The sequence below is a fragment of the Pristis pectinata genome, chromosome 18 (genome assembly GCF_009764475.1).
Source record: "Pristis pectinata isolate sPriPec2 chromosome 18, sPriPec2.1.pri, whole genome shotgun sequence".
Taxonomy (NCBI): domain Eukaryota; kingdom Metazoa; phylum Chordata; class Chondrichthyes; order Rhinopristiformes; family Pristidae; genus Pristis; species Pristis pectinata.
This window is the reverse complement of record NC_067422.1, coordinates 30,999,294-31,012,272: the sequence shown is the minus strand read 5'-3', so window position 1 is coordinate 31,012,272 and position 12,979 is coordinate 30,999,294. Positions and strand designations below refer to the sequence as shown.

General features: G+C 37.3%; 1 protein-coding gene across 1 annotated transcript in view; it reads right to left on the bottom strand.

Annotated features, from left to right (window-relative positions):
- Positions 1 to 500: 500 nt before the first annotated feature.
- The window catches only part of LOC127579831 (myosin-4-like), a gene marked incomplete at its 3' end in the record, with an annotated part of 31,757 nt that continues 19,278 nt past the window's right edge, over positions 501 to 12,979 (bottom strand). The window contains exons 25-40 of the mRNA XM_052032801.1: positions 12,590 to 12,680; positions 12,108 to 12,497; positions 11,891 to 12,017; positions 11,497 to 11,615; positions 11,060 to 11,256; positions 10,775 to 10,958; positions 10,524 to 10,689; positions 10,298 to 10,422; positions 8,743 to 9,051; positions 8,218 to 8,421; positions 8,002 to 8,127; positions 7,704 to 7,874; positions 7,324 to 7,428; positions 5,988 to 6,083; positions 5,165 to 5,299; positions 501 to 512 (exon numbers count right to left, since the gene is read on the bottom strand). Of these exons, the coding sequence (XP_051888761.1) occupies positions 501 to 512; positions 5,165 to 5,299; positions 5,988 to 6,083; positions 7,324 to 7,428; positions 7,704 to 7,874; positions 8,002 to 8,127; positions 8,218 to 8,421; positions 8,743 to 9,051; positions 10,298 to 10,422; positions 10,524 to 10,689; positions 10,775 to 10,958; positions 11,060 to 11,256; positions 11,497 to 11,615; positions 11,891 to 12,017; positions 12,108 to 12,497; positions 12,590 to 12,680 (2,557 nt within the window). The remainder of the gene's footprint in view (positions 513 to 5,164; positions 5,300 to 5,987; positions 6,084 to 7,323; positions 7,429 to 7,703; positions 7,875 to 8,001; positions 8,128 to 8,217; positions 8,422 to 8,742; positions 9,052 to 10,297; positions 10,423 to 10,523; positions 10,690 to 10,774; positions 10,959 to 11,059; positions 11,257 to 11,496; positions 11,616 to 11,890; positions 12,018 to 12,107; positions 12,498 to 12,589; positions 12,681 to 12,979) is intronic.

Below are 12,979 nucleotides of genomic sequence, written 5' to 3'. Positions count from 1 at the left end.
AGAGAGAATTTCCTGGGTGGGTGGGGTCTTTGATTATGCTGGCTGCTTCACCAAGACAATGAGAGGTAAAGACAGAGTCCAAGGAGGGAAGGCTGGTGTCCGTGATGCACTGGGCTGTGTCAGGATCATCCACCTATTGCATTAACTTGGTTTTTCTCTCTCCACAGATGCTGCCTGTATGCTGGCTATTTCCAGAAATCTCTTTTGTTTCAGATTTCCAGCAACTACTTTGCTCTGCATCCCACAGTTCCAGTGTGTTCTTTCGTGGGGATTTTTTTGCTCTCTCCAACTGCCAACATTCATCTATTAACTAGATTGCTCTGAATACATTCTGTCATCTGGAGTGCCTTGGTCTGCACCCTTTCATAGAAATTCCCTTTCTGAAAATTAAAACCCACTTATATTCTCATATTCCCAGTTCTGATGAAGGTTCACTGACCTGAATAGTTAACTTGGTTTCTCCCTCCACATATGCTGCTTGACCTAACACTTTTTTCCTTTTCTTTGATTTTCTTTGATTTTCTTTGATTTTCAAAGACAGATGTTGCCCCAAGTGCTAAGATATTATTACCCTCCATGATATCGCTACATATCCAATATCATCTTCTAGTTGTTGTCTCCAGAATACCATTTTGCTCTGTATGCTCACCTTAACATGGTACTGAATGAAATTAAATACAGTACATATATGTCCACTTGCTCAAAGTTTTCATGTTAATGGATAGAGTTTTGCAATTTGATCTTCAAAATTCAAGGAAAATAGCATTTTAGAAAAAGGAATGTTACATATTCATATAGTGTATGTCAATTGTCTTTATATTGTTCCCCACATGAACTAAAATACAATATGAGCCCATCAGGCATGTTCCTCCAGTCCATTAGATCATGATGATCTGTAACTCTTTTTCAACTATTGTTACCTACTCCTTTACAGTCATAATCACTAACATTGGTGACAATGAAAACCAAAATTGCTGAAAATACTAATTGGATAATTCTACCGAGAGAGAAACAGCATTAAAATTTCAGGCCAAGGACAAAAGTTAGAGATGCATAGCTTTAATGCAGGTACAGATGTCAAGGGAGAGATTTGGTGGGGGGGGGGGGGGGGGAGGGAGGAGGTGAGGAATAAAGCTGCTTGATAGGATGCAGGCAGGACCAACTAAATGACAACAGGGATGGTGGTGCATGTCAATTGTCAATAGGGCAAGTAAAGAAATAAAAGATGATTGCAAAGGAGATGTAAATAGGAATGTACAAAAAATGAAAGCCATGGTTATGATTTTTCAACTTAGTTTTGAGTCCAACAGACTATGAAGTGTCTAGTTTGTACCCTCAACTTCCATTGACCTTCACTAGGAGCCGAGTAGGACTGAACAAGAGTGGTACAAATAATTAAAATGGCAATCCTATCAACCTTGGTTTTGTTTTGTTTTGACTGTTGTGGAGAAATTAACTATAATGGAATTTTCTTACCCTGCTGATGACTCTGACCTTTGGTAACACTGAGTTGATGATTCTAGAACTTTACAATCAGGAGAAATTATACTGGTGAGCAAGGAAATTAAGCTAATGTTTCATGCATCTTCAAAGAAGAAAACACAAAAAGATAGAGAGCAACAGAGATCATGGAGAGGGAGTAGTGAAGGATGGTCTCACAGAACTCCCATCAAAGAGAAAAGAAGTTGAAGAGAAGAGAAGGCTCTTCAACAAAACAAAACTTCCGGAATACAATCTCAGAATTAAAAGGGATCAGCCATTTCAGGGGAGAATTAAGAAGAAACTTCTTTACCTAATGTGTTCTGAATCCCTGGAGTTCTCTACCTAAGAGGACTGTGGAAGCTCAGTCATTAAGTATTGTCAAGACAGGAGTGAAGGGATTTTTGGATATTAAGGTTTATGGAATTGGTATAGCAAAGTGTCACTGAGGTAAATGATCAGCCATGATCATATATGATGGTGGAATAAGCATGAGGGGACAAATGGTCTATTCCTGCTTCTGTTTCTCATGTTAGAACATAGAACACTACAGCACAGCACAGGCTCTTCAGCCCGCAATGTTGTGCCAACATTTTATCCTGCTCTAAGATCTATCTAACCCTCCCCTCCCATATAGCCCCCCTACTTTTCTATCATTCATGTGTCCATCTAAGAGTCTCTTAAATGTTCTCATGTATTACTATGTTTACATTTATAACTGATATGCCTCTCAGTTTCACTGTCCCACAGGAGTCATAAATTAGAATGTTGCCATTTTTGAGTTTGAATCGGTACTTAAATAATTATGGCCTTTAAGTTTAATTCAGGATCAAAATCATTTTTTTTAAAGAAACTACCATTCATTCACAATAAGTACATAAAGCATGCAGCTTATTTCTTTGAGAAAGATGGCAACATCTGTTTTTCTATGAATAAAATTTGAAATGTTCAGTCAGGATTTTCATTGAATAATTAACAAGATCAAAGACCCACCCACCTCAGACATTCTCTCTTCTCTCCCCTCCCATCGGGCAGAAGATACAAAGCCTGAAAGCACATACTACCAGGATTTATGGACAGCTTCTACCCCACTGTTATAAGACTATTGAATGGTTCTGTAGTATGTTAGGATGAATTCCTGACCTCACAAGGATTCCTACCTTGTTATGACCTTGCAACTTATTGTCTGCCTGCACTGCACTTTCTCTGTAGCTGTTACACATCATTCTGCACTCTGTTGTTTACCTTGTACAACCTCAATGCACTGTTGTAATGAATTAATCTGTATGAATGGTATGCAAGACAAGCTTTTCACAGTACCTCTGTACATGTGACAATAATAAACCAATTTACCAATAGATTGAGACAAATGACTGAAGAAGATGAAGAAATCTTTGCTCACAGTTTCCCATCAACAAAACCAAGCATCCCTATGGAATGCCCAATACCCAATGTATTAGAAGGACAAGGTTCTTATTCTGCACCTATGTATTAGACAGGAACAATGAATTTTCCAGTGACATCTTGAGTAGATATTGTAATTGTAACCTGCTAAAACAAAATATAACTTGCAGCTTAGCTTTACTGCAATTGAAAGCACTTAACTATAATTGCTGAGGTACCATAGTACATGCTTTAACTACTGTTTTGCCTGTAGTTATTTGAGACCTCATCTTAATCAGATAGATTTTACAGTACTTTTGCAAAGAGGTTAATTATGCAAATAGAAATGTTGCTAAATAAAGTTGTATAGGGTAATACATCTTTGTTTCTACATTGTCTTTGATAGCTCTGGCAAGAAGCAATTGACTGATGTTACAACATTGTTCATGCTATATTTAGTGGCAATTGGTTCTAGGTGTAATAAGTAATTTTGGACTCCGGAATGTAAGGTGGTGCAAATTTAAATTAATGGAGACAGTATATACACCTTAAAATAAAAAGGAAAAGTCTGAATATTTGAGTGCCTAATGTACCGCATAGGATTAACAGTGATTGATATTGTATGTGCCCTGATGCCTTGCAAATGATTTCTGTATGCTTTGTAGAATATTACTTCTGTATTATGAGGTGGGATTCCTAGAAAAAAAGGTTATGACAGGAACATACTGTATATGTTTTTAGATTAAAGCCTCCATTGGTTCAAATCTGCACAGCCTTACATTACCCAATCCATAGTCAGGAATGTGTTCGGGGGTGTTCCAGTTCTGCAGCATGAAGGCTGCCAAAATTTAAAAGTTAATTACAAGGTCCCAGGTGTTCTTGCACCTTTTGGAATTCCATCTTCAGAACACAAAATTGTTCCTTGTTATACTTTGTGATTTTGTATGGATGGATTATATACATATATGGAAAAGAAAGTCCAAAATTGCTTTCATGATTGATTCATCATTTGGTTGGCTAGTGCTTGAGAAGCTAATAGATGTTATGCAACCAATTTCCAACAACTGGATTCATATTTATTCTTTAACAAAACTCTAATTATAGTTATTTCACAAATTTGAATAAACGATATTACTCATATCTCATTTTCTCTGTTGCACACGTAAGGAATAGCAAACTTTTCAAATGTATTGTAGGATCAATGAGAAATCTATGCTACATTTTCAGGAGAAATGGAATAACAGAAGTAATCTATTTTTCCTTGATATTAGATGATCAATAAAGTAAGTTACAAATTAGAAAATTAAGTAAAGTGGATAAACAATTATATGGATTGCAAAGATTTTATTTTTTTCATTAAGTGATACAGAAATTCACATTATGCTGATTTCTTGTAATCACTGATGAATTTCCACATTGGGTTCACTCTTCACTTTCTAGTCCTTTCTGCAAAGAAAATTATATAAAATAGTTACATCAAGGTAAATATTGTAACTATTAATTATACTTTGACACCTGTGGGCAATAACTTGCTGCCAAAATGAATGAGAGAAATGTAAGCTTGCTATGATCTATGCATTCACACCACCTCTGGCAAGAAGCAGGATCACATTAAACTCAATTTTTCTAAGGTTGTTGCTTCAGTAGTGCCACCACACCATTAATTTCCTGATAATTACATTTTGCATATTGATTCAGTATTAACATGCACTGAAGGTCATGAAATTTCTGGCTTTGTGGACTAACCTAGTGCAATACTTAGGGCTAGTAATTAGCGTATGATTATCCTTTCATTTGTTAATTACTGCCAATTGATTGCTATAACATTCAAACTTAATGAATATAAATATGAAGCCTCATTCTGTCTGGCTTGAATATTTTGGGAGGGATCTTACAAATGGCAATTTTTTTTCTTTCTTTTACTTTGTCTTTTCCTTAACGTAATCTATCTTTCCTTTTTTATTTCCAATTAATTGGATTAATTCAATCCATTTTCTCAGTTTTTAATATGTCTGTTTACTTATCCTTAAATATCATTGGTTAAGGATCTAGTTCATTGCTATGCTTCCTCAGATCCCAGATACCCTGTTCCTCTCTCTGTGCCATTATCAAGTTGGAGTGACCATGTGAGCAAAGATACTTTGAGGTGAATCTATAGACCAAATCTACCTTATGGTAGAAACCATTAGCTGCCCTGTTAGAGTAAAATCTGATCATGGATTTTCCTATTATTTGAAATCTTTGACTAATCAGTGTACAATATACCAATGCATTTTATGCAAAATTACAATGCACCCATTACCTTGCTGACAAAATCACGACTTTTAGCCCTGAGTTTATTGACTTGAGACTCTGCGATATCTGCACGTTCCTCTGCCTCTTCCAGCTCATGCTGTACCTTCCTGAATTTGGATATGTGGACATTAGCTTGCTCCTCCTGAAAGGAAGGGGGAAAGAATTGTTAAAGACAGGCTATTGCATTTATGGCTGTGAAAGCATTTTTAAAAATTCAAACAAGCAACATAAATTTAAGAAGAAAATACAGGCAATTCTACTGCATATTTTGTGAGGTTTTTTTTTAGCATTTTGGGGACAAAGATTATACAGTATAATTCAAACCACTTCTGTATTTAGCAGGGTACATGTAATTATTTCAAGAAGGTAATCTGACATCACTTCAGTTTGGCACGAGCAGGAGGGTAATATTTTGACCTTCAGCATTCTAGTGCAGTTATATTACAAGCACTATTATAGGCAAGAATCAGATTATAGCAATGCAGTATTGGCTTCTACTGAGTTATCAGGCTGGAATTTGTTGGAGAGTTTCAGCATAGCAATGGGATAAGAGTGATCTGTGCTGTTCTCTCAGAGTCAAGAGTAACTGATTACATGTCAGGTGACTCTGTCTAGAAATGAAGGCCTAGCTGATCATGCTAAACACACTTTATAGTGTCAGTGTGTGGCATACATCCGAAATTCATAGAGTCATAGAAGATACAGCGTGGCAAAAGGCCCTTTGACCCATCGAATCCATGCCAACCATCAACCACTCATTATACTAATACTGCCCTTTGTTAATTGCTTACATTTTAAAGTAATACAAGAAAAATATAAGTACAACTTACGGCCTCCTCAGACTGCCTTTTATAGTTTTTTAACTTTAAGTTGCGTTTGTTAACCAAGTCTTGAAGTCTCAAGTTATTCTTTCTATCTTCTTCAGTCTGTGTAGAGAATTTATAAACACCTAAGTATTGAATATATACATATTTGTTTTGCAAGGTTAAACATAATTAATAGTTGTTCACTTGATTGCTCTGTGAGTTTTTTTTATTGTGATATGAAGCAGAAAGATCCCAAAACTGAATTACAATCTCCTCTGAGTGTTAGCCTATTTCCACATAGGCTTTTGTCTTACACCTTACTCCTCCCCTAGTTCTGCTTTGTAAACACTCCACTCTCCCTTCAGTTCTGAGGAAGGGTCACTAATCCAAACATTGACTGTTTTTGCTTTCCACAGATGTTGCTTGACTGGCTGAGTTCTTCCAGCATTTCTGTTTTTGTCTCCTGAGTTAGTTGATTTAGCAAGGGGAATGACATGACCAATTCAATTGACTTCTGCATTTTTGTGTTAGAGAGCTAGTACATCTACTGTGGTTCAGAGTCCAGTTATTCCTATGGATGATGCATGTTTGTGGATGATGGCTGAATGAGATCATTCTCATTTGAAGTATGAGTATTTGAACATATTTAATAGTTGTTCAATTGATTGCTCTGTGAGTTTTTTTTATTGTGATATGAAGCAGAAAGATCCCAAAACTGAATTACAATCTCCTCTGAGTGTTAGCCTATTTCCAGACACACTCTATGTCTGAATAACCATCACAGGCTTTCAAGAGATATACATGAATAATAACTTGAATAGTATTATAAGTAATAATACTATTATAAGTATTATAAGTAATAATAGTATTATAGTAATAGGGAGTTCAGGTCATTCCAAACTGCCTAAGGAAGCAGTGAAAGTTCAAAACTGATGAGAAACAAGTAAAAGATGCGAATTAAGGGTTTTTTTAGGTCGATTATTCAGTGAAATTGCTGTTTATCAATCAAGAGAGCACAAGGTTTTACATTCTACTCTCCTTTTAGCTATTTTCTCTTGAGCAAAGTTGGAGCCCCACAATTTCTCACAGTAGCCCTTACCTAGGGGAAAGGAAATTCAAAGGTTCTCACTCCTATTAATGTCTAAAGCCAACCATTGGGAAGTATGGATTTGTGGATGTCAACTGAGAATAAAATTGGATCAAATGATGTGGTTAAATAATCTCTAACCCACACTGGGTAAACTTTCATGAAGAATATCCAGCATTTCAAAAATCATATCCCAGATACAAATCAACAGTTTCAGAGCAAAAAGGGATATAATTAAAGAATGAAAAAGCAATTCAGCTTAAATCTCCCTACCTGGTAGGTCAGCTCCTTGACCTTCCTTTCAAACTTGTGAAGGCCTTTATTTGCCTCCGCACATCGCTTTTGCTCAGCTTCAAGTTCACTCTCGAGCTCACGTACCTTCAAAGAAAATAAAAACATTAAACCAACTGAAAATGTTTATATTCAGTTATAAGTTAATTTCTCTTTAATATCTCATCATTCTTAAGGATGGTGCTGATAGCAAACAAAAGTGAGTAAATATCCATTTTTGCACTATTTATTTATTTTTGAAATTTACAGTCATTTTATGTCTTTGCACTGTACTGCTGCTGCAAAACAAGAAATTTCACATCATACGAGTCAGTAATAATAAAGTCTGATTCTGATTCTGTATACTGCTCAAATATCCATACCCTGGCCTCCAGTTTCTGGAGCTGTTTCCTTCCACCTTTCATGGCTAGCTGCTCAGCCTCGTCCAGACGGAGTTGCAGGTCTTTTACGGTTTGTTCCAGATTTTTTTTCATTCTTTCCAAGTGAGCACTAGTATCCTGCTCCTTTTTCAACTCTTCTGCCATCATAGCAGCCTTGCAATGACATTATGAAACAATATTGTCATAACTGTCTTACAATACAGAAAAGGAAATTCCTAAGGTGTGTTTGAAAACTAGCAGGTATTTCATATTACTAATAACATTGAAACAACAGTCTTACATCTGTTATGGCTTTCTTTGCTTTCTCTTCTGCGTTTCTTGATTCTTGAATTGCATCCTCAACCTCAGTTTGAAGATGGCTAATGTCAATTTCAAGTTTCTTCTTTGTGTTTATCAAGCTGGTATTCTGGTGGAAGAATTGATTGTAGTTTTTATATTTCATGTACTGCAGTGTTGCACACCCAAAGAGTATGAAATATTGTTGCCCTCTTCTTACCTGAGTATGTAGGAGCTGCACACGTTCACTTGCATCAATCAGTTCCTGCTCAGCCACTTTGCGAGCTCTTTCTGTTTGTTCAAGGGCTGCTCTTAGCTCTTCAATTTCAGCAAGCTGCAAATTGCACCTTCTTTCAAGTATAGCCATCTGCTCCTTTAGTTCTTCTTGGCATCTAACAGCCTCATCAAGGTGCAACTGGCATTCCTTAAAACCAAATTATTGATCGACATTAACTAATTGTTAACATAATTCCAACCAATAGTGCACTTAAGCATGATTGGCACTTGTTACTTTTATAACACAACTTTCTAGTTTGTCAGTATTGAAATAATTTTTGAACCTATGCAATAGTAATAATGCATAATGGTATATTCGACTTATATGAAATAAATAATGTTAAAAAGATATATTTTACTGCTTCTAGGATCCATCAAAGAAGGCACTGACAAAAGCACGACTTTAATCACATAGCCATTAATCTGCTTGTGTCATTGGCACTACTGCATGAACTAAAATTTCACTCACCTTCAGCTGGGCTTGTAAGTTTCGGGAATGCTTCACAGCTTCCGCAGCCTGGCGATTTGCGTGGTTCAGCTGAATTTCCATTTCATTCATGTCTCCCTCCATCTTTTTCTTGAGCCTCAGGGCATCATTTTTGCTTCTAATTTCAGCATCCAGAGCTGTCTGCATAGTTTCTACTGCCCGTTGATAGTTTCTCTTTATTTGTTCAATCTCTTCGTCTTTCTCAGCAATCCGCCTGTCAACTTCTGATTTCACCTGGGTCAATTCAAGCTGAATACGCAGGATCTTGCTGTCTGCATGTTCCAGAGAAGCCTTAAGATATATGATAGAACACAAAATCAAACAGTCTTGTTACAGCAGCTTCTATGCACTAACAATTATGGAACTTTAGAAAACAGCCTAAACATTGTGATAGAGATGCAAATAGTTAGTCCACAAATCACTATTCTGATGAAACACGTGGCATGATGGTGCAGCAGTCAATGCTGCTGCCTCACAGCTCAAGGAACCTGGGTTCAATCCTGACTTTGGGTGCTGTCTGTGCGATGTGGTCACAGTTTCCCTGTGACCATGTGCATTATCAACCAGTGCTTCAGTTTTCACCAGCGTTTCAAAGATGTGCTGGCAGGTTAATTGGTTATTGCAAATTATCCATTAGGTGATGGAAAAACAGAAGGAAGTTAATGGGCAACTGAGAGAGAATAAATCACAGGGCTACATGGAGATAAGAGGAGGGATGGGATTGCTCTGTTGGGAACTAGCATGGAACCAATGGGCTGAATGGCCTCCTTCTGTGCCACAGTAAGTAAGGAAGGATCAAATTTAGTAGCTCATCAGAATGGTAGGGTTGCTGCAAATTCTTGCTAATTTTGAGCTGACAGACTAATGAATTCTGATAATAAGGCATGAGCCAGTTAGAATAACTTCGTAGACCTACAGTATACATGGTAGGTTTTGAATCTCCAAACCCTACGGTTCTATTTGCATTACTCTGCCACTTGCTTTGCACAAATAGCATTTCACTCTAACCCTGTCCATCAGTTTAAAGAACTTAATGGATTTCCACATTTAAGCTCCTCGAAAGAAAGCCATGTCTGGCCACACAATTTTTTTGTTGATGTAATAGTTGTTAATGCAATGGCCATCAACCCTCCTGGCTAAACTGAGATGAAGACTTTTCAATCACATTCCTGAATGTAAGTAGTTCTTAGAAAGAGCGAAATATGACAAAGAAAATTTTCTTGTTTTTCTGTCTTTCCTTATTCCTCTTTTGTTCCTTGATTTAACTCTATTTTGCCCAATTTCCTTTTCACTTTTTCCATTTTTTGTTTAATCGATCCTTAAATCTCATTGGATAAGGAGAAATACTACTGGTCCCACTGTTCATTAAGTTCTCAGATGCACTGTCATACTCATCGTGGTATTATCAGCATGCACATCAAACAAATTGTGCTGTACAAGTCTGTGAACTTAAGAGTGTAAGATAGGTCTAACTAAAGGTGCATGCCATAACATGTTCTGTTCTAACGATATCTAGACCAATGAATCCAAGTCAAACCTCAGCCTCTTCCAATGCTGCCTGCAAATCAGACTTTTCCTGTTCAGCCAATTTTTTGGCCTTTTCCAGCTCATGGATTGTTTTTCCATTCTCACCAATTTGTTCAGTAAGATCGGAGATCTCCTCTGTTTAAAGAAACAATCGTTTGTTGAAATAAGCAGGGGTAATTTATAAGTTAAGAGTTATGTGTATATAGTTATGAAAATGAACACTTCTAGGAACTTACGCTGCAAATTCTTGTTTTCTCGTTTGAGAGTTTCCAAATGGTCTAAAGTCTCCTCATAAACATTCTTCATCTTGAACAATTCAGTACTCAGAGAACGGGATTCTTTCTGAGCTGATTCTAGCTCAGTTTGGGATTCTTCATATTTCTGTTTCCATTCTGCCAGAACCTGGATTGCACATTAATCCACAGTAAGGTCATTGGTTAAAGTTACATGTAGCTGCCTCTTAATTACACATTTGTTGTAACTGTACCTTGTCAAAGTTTCTCTGTTTCTTATCAAGAGCAGCTGCAGCAGCATTTGCTCTTTCAACATCTATCATCAAATCTTCCACTTCGCCCTGCAACCTCAGCTTTGTCTTTTCCAATGAAGCACATTTAGAATTCACTGCTTCAATATGATCCTCAGCATCTTGCAGTCGTTGTGCAAGTTTCTTCCTGAAGACAATAATGACTAATCAACTTTCTCTCAACTATAACCGAAACATTTAAAATTTCAACCATAGAAAGTATAAACTAGTCTTCTTTAATGCACATACTTGGCCTCTTCCAGTTCCTCTGTGCGCTGGATTGCATCAGTTTCATATTTTGTTCTCCACTGAGCCACTTCGCTGTTGGCCTTGGACATTCCACGCTGGAGCTCAGCCTTTGCCTCCTGTTCCTCTTCATATTGCTCACGGAGCAGATCACAGTCATGGCGAGATGACTGAAGAGCATGGGCGAGGGCGCTTTTCGCCTGGAATATTTTTATTCAAAGATTACTGGTTGCAAAATTATGGTTTAAAGGCATAATTACAGTTTCACTTGAAGCAAAAATAGGCCATGCAATAATCAGCTCTCTGTCACCTAATGTGACAAAACAATTCCAATGGATCATCACTGGTATAAATTCAAGCATGTGGAATATTGTAAGAAAAGTAGTTATGGGATCTGTTTTAACATCTAGTAAATAATATAATGAAGATATAGTTTTCACCTTAGTTTCTTCTTCCAATTGTCTCTTCAGCTCCTCAATCTGCTGAGTGAATGCTTGCTTCCCTCTATTGAGCTGTGAAATTTGGGAAGCCTTTTCCTCAAGCAGGTGACTTAGTTCCCCTTAAATCAGAAGATTTATTAGGAAAACATACTACTAATAAAGTTTAACATCATAGTCCACTACTGGAGTGCTCCTGGTTAAACTTAATAAGTTCATAACAGCAAGTGAAACACAAATGGAAATTAATCATTCTAAATTTGGAACTGCCTATCCATAATCCATGTGTGAAACATCTGACCTGAGGCTTGTGGCAAAGCTAGTGATATTGAGACTGAAAATAGGTCAATAGAGAAATACCAGTTTTAACACGGAAATTTGAAAGCTAGAGGCATACCATTTTCTGTCTGTAAACGAACTTGTTGGGTTGACATGTCAGTCATTAAACGTATATGTTCTTCATGCTTTGCCTTTGTTTCATTCAATTGGTCTTCAAGAGTTCGGCAGTTCTTTTCAAGAATGCTCTGTAATACAATTATTATAAGGATATGCTTAATACGCATAAAGCTAAATTTTGTCCATGATAATTAGTGGGGAACAAAAATGTGACTTACCTTGGTTTTCGAAACTGCTTCCATGTTGCTGGCAAGGTCATCAATTTCCATCTTCAGCTCACTCTTTTCCTTCTCAAGTTTCTGCTTCACACGTTGCAGGTTGTCGATATGTTCCCCAAGTTCTGCTACACTGTCAGCCTGCTTCTTGCGAAGAGCAGCGGCTGTGGCTTCATGCTGGAGCGTTGATTCTTCCAGATCACGGCGCATTTTCTGAAATTCTGCCTCTCGTTTCTTGTTCATTTCAATCTGGACTGAGGTTGCACCACCAGCTTCTTCCAGTCGCTCACTGATTTCCTCCAGCTCACGGGAGTAGTCAGATCTCTGCTTCTCTGCCTTAGCACGAGCTGTGCGCTCAGCTTCAATTTCTTCTTCAAGTTCCTCAATGCGGGCCTGGATTGCAGAGTAGTGGACATTATATGAATTCTAACCATTCTATATCCCAAACAGCCAAATATATTTGGTTATCTCTGATTTATACATACTTGAAGCTCCTTGATTTTCTTCTGCAGTTGGACTCCAAGAATCTGCTCATCTTCAATCTTACTTTGATACTGGCTTATTTCAAAATCCTTCCTGTAGCACCATGTAATGAAAATACATTATAACATGCAGGTCACAAACACATTTCAAAAGCAAAATCACTCATGAAAAAAAAACTCTTGAAGCACTCAGCAAGTCAAGCAGCATCCATGGGAAGTAAAACAGAGTCAATGTTTTGTGTCAAAGATCCTTTATCAATACTGGAAAAGTGAGAAAATGAGCATGTTTTAAGTTGCAGAGAAGGGGAGGGATGGAGTGACCAGCGTGAATGTCCTTGACAGGGTCCTTTCCAGAGTTGTCACGGAATCAATTACTTTAAAAACTGGCGATTG